The 5282-nt window shown below is 32.7% G+C and overlaps 1 protein-coding gene across 1 annotated transcript; it reads left to right on the top strand.

Moving 5' to 3' along the window:
- The first annotated feature begins 1305 nt into the window (after positions 1 to 1305).
- On the top strand, positions 1306 to 4986 carry LOC149560357 (WAT1-related protein At4g30420-like). Its single transcript, XM_089824653.1, has 7 exons — positions 1306 to 1660; positions 1756 to 1818; positions 2291 to 2407; positions 3420 to 3654; positions 3758 to 3916; positions 4138 to 4289; positions 4402 to 4986. Exons 1-7 carry the CDS (start codon positions 1479 to 1481, stop codon positions 4616 to 4618), a joined length of 1125 nt encoding a protein of 374 aa, XP_089680779.1. The 5' UTR covers positions 1306 to 1478; the 3' UTR covers positions 4619 to 4986.
- Positions 4987 to 5282: the final 296 nt, after the last annotated feature.

The following is a 5282-nucleotide window of genomic DNA, read 5'->3' as shown; positions in this document are numbered from 1 at the left end:
ATATAAACCTCTACTTTGTTGCTTGCCTAAATAATTAGCATCTTTCTTGTATTTAGAGTACCCATATTTAGAAACTCCTTGATGGGATTCATTAATGACATAAATATGCTCCTATATTGATTATATATATCTAGGTTCCTTTTACTATATTGATTGAAGTGTGAAATGTAAATCATATACAACCAATGCATACGCCACTGGAATCACCTTGTCTAGATATCTTAACATTTTACTAATGATTATGTGAAATATAGCATACAAAAAAAGAACCCACATTTGTATAGTCACCAAAACAACCAAAGAATGTCATTAACGTTGCATAGTTAGTACTTGTCAAATGTAGTAATGCCCTAATGTTATACAAAGCATAAGTGATTTTATTAAGAAAAAATAATTCAATTTTTTTCTCGAAAGTGAGTAGGTTGAAAAGGCTCGGTTAAGAATTGTTCCCAACAACTTAGACTTTTTATTGCCATTTATTAATTATATCAAAATTTTAAATTCTTGTAATTAATTTTTTTTCTATTTTTAATTTATTTAATCACTTAATAGAATATGCTAAATTAAAAAATTAATGAAAAAACCAAGTGAAACTAAGTATATAAACATGAACTCCATTAGAATTTATGAAACTTCATAATTTAAACAACACCTAATGAAATCATTTAGAAAACCCCCTCCATAAAATCTCATACTATATCTTACATAAAATCTAAAGTATTTAAACAAATATTTTCATATCTTTACATATTCTAAAGGAGCAAACCACACTTCAACACAATTGACGGGAAGACCTCTGTTTTCTTCTTCTGAGAAGATCAAATCGGATCTTCCTTAAAAGCTATTTTTAATTAATTTAAAAAATTCTTCTATTAAATTATTCCTTAAAACTAGCAACTATAAGAGCATTGAACAATAAATAAATTCATGAAATCAGCTCCTCCTTTATGGGACCTACCAGAAGATGCCAAATGCATTCATGCAGGCAGCTTCCGATCTGGCAGTATTCTTCTCAAAAGACGGCTATGAAATATACAACCGTGCAATGACGTGGCACCTACTCACTCTAAGAGATATTACTGGCTCCTCTAACAAGTTGCTGTTAAACCATCATTTTCCTTTGTTTCTGTCTTACTTTACCAATATTCTGATGACATGGCAACCATATCCCCTGGATGGTGCTTATGCTGAAATTCCGTTTTATAACTTTAAAAAAAAAAAATCTTAATTAAATACACCAGTCAATGTGGCTTCAAGAAATACATGTTCGTATTATAAGCTAAAACCCTGAATATTAAAAGGCTTGTCTAAACCCTAGCCTCATGTTAGCATCATGTGCGCTTTTTAAAAATTTTGGTAGCTTTTAGTACAAAATGCCAAACCTTTTCTTCAGTGGATTTCTTATATATGAAGAAAGAATCAGATCAGTGGAAGTAAGCGTAGAACAAGGGGTGTAAATAATCCTAGATTTGTATGAGATGGGTTCTTTGGAGAGCTTCAAACCTGTTGCAGCAATGGTGGCGCTGAACATTGGATATGCAATTATGAACATCATGAGTAGATCTGCATTAACTGGTGGGATGAGTTCTTATGTGTTTGTAGCTTACAGGCAACAAATAGCTGCTATATCTCTTACCCCATTTGCGTTTTTCCTTGAAAGGTATAAATTTCTTCAATCATGCTCACATGAGAAAACTTTGAATTCATTGCTTTTCTTGCCCAGTGAAGATACATTCAATTAATTTTGGCTTGCAGGAAGGCGAGACCTCCTCTGACTCTTTATGTCTTTTGCCGAATTTTCATGCTTTCATTTATTGGGTAAGGAATTCTTTCCATGGAAATTGAATGATCATCCAATGATCCAATGAACGAATGAATCAAAGCATCAAATTAATTTGTTTGCTCTATTTTTTTCTTTTAGTTCTTTTATTATAAATCTGAACTAAGAAATAGTAGTTCTTTTGTTATGAATCTTGATTTAAGAAATTCATCATGCTGTTCTGTAAAGCTTTGCCTCTTTAAAAAGATCATTCATACTGCACCCTTTTAAGCTTGTTATCATAACTTCTAGATGAATTGTGATTCATTTTCTAATGCTTACTTGTATAAAAAAAAGTTAGCCTCTCCTTTAGTTAAAGTTATAATTGATTATTTATGAAAGTTATGCTGAATATTGCTCATTTAATCACCTTTTTCTTTCTCTTTAAGCAATTTTCTCATGAAAAAACTTGTTGATAGCCAATGTGTCTAATGATTATAGAGGTTCTCATTGTTGGGTTGGTTTGTACAGGGTCTTAATGAATCAGATGTTTTATTTCAAAGGCTTGTACCTTGCTTCTTCAACATTGGCTGGGGCGATGGGAAATTTAATACCTGCTCTCACTTTTCTGATAGCTGTCATTCTTGGGTAATGTTCTGATAAAAAACTTAGAATAGAATAGAATTTTTATAAAATGAAATTAATTTTGCACATTTCATAAATAAGAGTGTAAGATTTTGGCTTAAATTAAATGTTTGCTTATTTGAAATATGCTGAGTGATCCATCCATCGTTCTTCTTTCTGATAATGAATCAGTGGGTGTAATTCAAAACATGATCCAATACATATTTTATGCATGTAGTCCAAAGACATAAGGATTTAAGGGTTTTTGAATAACAATCTATCATATTTATGTGCTATACCAGCATTAGGGGGCATTCAAGGCATGGCCATGGAATAATTAGGATCAGCCCTAATATCTGTTATTGATTTCCCGAGTTAAAAAACATGGAAACAAATCCATCTGATATTGTTCAAGGTTATATTCCGTTTAGATTCATTGCAATATTGAATCAGCTTATAGATCTAGTTTACATCAAATCCCTCGTATATGTAAACAATGGATGTTCCACCCATCAGCAAAGATCCACCTACTCTCATTATAAGTTCTTATAGTCAAATTTAGATCCATTTCATTTTAGAAGCATCTTCATTATAGTTTTTTATGCATTCGAGCATCTAGGATAGCGCAATTTTCATCCATTTCATATCATAGCTCATCATTTTATCAAGCTTTGCATAGTTGCCATTTTAGGATTCTTTGCTGTTGAGAAGAATCTTTAGGTCCTTTTGGATAGAGATCTATGAGGCATTTTTTATTATTTCAATTTTAATTGATTTAGTTAATATAGATCTATTGCCTTGAGTTGAAATAGTATAATTAAAATGCATGGAAAACAATGCTTATTTTTGCTTCTAGACGTTATGATTTTCCAACACTTCTTGATGAAGGATTCTGTGATCCAAAAAGTTGGAAATTAAGAAAACCTGAGTTTTTAACCTAAAAGCTTGCATACAACAAATATCCTTCACCCAATAGTATGCAACAAAGAGCTGAATATGGAGATGTTTATATATGCATTGTTTTAACTGTTTTCAGATTGGAGAAGGTGAACATGAGATCTATTCGAGGTGAAGCAAAAATGTTAGGTACGTTAATATGTGTGATTGGAGCATTGGTAATGACACTGTGCAAGGGTCCATTAATAGAAAAGCACTGGCCTAGAAGCATGTTGCATCTTGGTGGAAATCATTTTGTAATACAAGATTGGCAGATGGGTTGTCTTTACCTTTTTGGAAGTTGTATATGTTGGTCTACCTGGATTATTATGCAGGTGATATTTACAAATTTTTCCAAACAATCTTCTGTTTTCTACCAGTCTCTTGACACAAAAATCTAAGACTGTGAAACCAAATTTTGTATAAATTTCGATGCAGGTTTCAACAATAAAAGAATACCCAGCCCAGTTATCCCTCTCTGCTTTGCTTTGCATCTTTGGGGCAGTGCAGAGCACTGTGGTAGCTTCTATTGTTTCTCCAGCTTTGAAGACTTGGGCTATACGAAGTAACTTTGAACTTCTTTCTGTCCTGTTTTCAGTGAGTATCTAGACATTCACATGGGTTGAAGTTTAGATTATTTATTATATTTATTATTAGTATCAGTTAAGTTTAATTATTATTATGTGTTAAGTTTGAGTAGATTTGAGCTTATGACCTCCCAAATGAGAGGCTCACAACTTTACCTTGGTGATGTAGGCTCTTACCTTGTATGTTTTACTTTCATCGTGACTAACCATTCTGATACTTGAAAATGACAGGGGATTGTGTGTTCAGGGATTGCATTTTGTGTTCAGACATGGTGTATTTCTAAAAGGGGCCCTGTGTTTGTGGCAATGTTCAATCCATTGTTGACAGTGACTGTGGCAGTCATGGCTACCATCATTCTTCATGAAAAAGTTCATGCAGGAAGGTTAGCTTGTCACAAATCTCTTATCTTTTTATACAATCCAAGTAAAGATTATGATAAGTAAAGATTATGATTAAGAGTTATGAATATGCTACTAATTCTTCTCAAAATGCAGTGTGGGTGGTGCTATTCTAATTGTTGGAGGCCTGTATGCTGTACTCTGGGGCAAATCAAAAGACATTGAATTGAATGAGGACCAGTTAACCTCAGTGGAGGTAGAAAAAGGCTTATCAGACGAAATCCAAGGCACAAAATCTCCAGACTTAAGTATTGATATCACAGAACCTTTGTTAGCAAAGGAAAAGCCTTCAAGTAAAGGAGCTGATGCTTAGAAGGAATGCAAAGTAAACCTTATTTTTTCAAGCTTTGGGATAAGTTGGACAAAAGAAGTCACCTTGGAGACAGTAATTTTTACCAAATCCAAATTAATAATTCTATATGCAAGTGCTCATAAGTTGTCTTGAGGAGGACTAGGATTAAATGGCAGCCCTTCTATGTTAAGACATTGAGTTACCAATTTTGCACAACCTTGTATGGTAGTAAGCTAGTGTAGGAAGGTAGATCAAATTAATCTAGCAGCAATATGTTGTCTTTTCGCCATCTCTTTACTGTAATTTTTGAAGAGCAAGAAATCTCTTCGGTGACCTATATGTCCATACTTTCTCTGTACAAGTCTTGAGAATAGTAACATTTTAGCGTATATAGATGTTAGCATTGAATAAGCACGCATCTAAAGTACAAGTTTCTTTAGTCACCAACAAGAAAATCCAATTCATAAAATTCATTCCATGATTCAAACCTCAAATGTCTCTCTAAAATTTTTAGAATTTTTTATTACTTACTATAAAATGTAATAAATAGATATTTAAAAGCGAGAATTGATGTCACTTACCAAGATATAATTAGTCTAAAAGATAGCTTTGGGATTACCGGTCTAAAATGTTAGTCATACTAATGTGATATGAAAGGGAAAATGTTAACTAACGTAAGATTACA

Source organism: Cupressus sempervirens, chromosome 4 (genome assembly GCF_028749045.1).
Source record: "Cupressus sempervirens isolate cs-2001-9-10 chromosome 4, ASM2874904v1, whole genome shotgun sequence".
Classification (NCBI taxonomy): domain Eukaryota; kingdom Viridiplantae; phylum Streptophyta; class Pinopsida; order Cupressales; family Cupressaceae; genus Cupressus; species Cupressus sempervirens.
Note: the sequence above shows the minus strand (reverse complement) of the source record. Positions and strands in the feature narration are given on the sequence as shown.

Coding starts and splice junctions, on each gene's coding strand:
- LOC149560357 (XM_089824653.1), top strand. CDS start 1,479: ATGGGTTCTTTGGAGAGCTTCAAACCTGTTGCAGCAATGGTGGCGCTG. Junction 1,661..1,755: donor TTTGCGTTTTTCCTTGAAAG/GTATAAATTTCT, acceptor TTTGGCTTGCAG/GAAGGCGAGACCTCCTCTGA. Junction 2,408..3,419: donor CTGATAGCTGTCATTCTTGG/GTAATGTTCTGA, acceptor AACTGTTTTCAG/ATTGGAGAAGGTGAACATGA.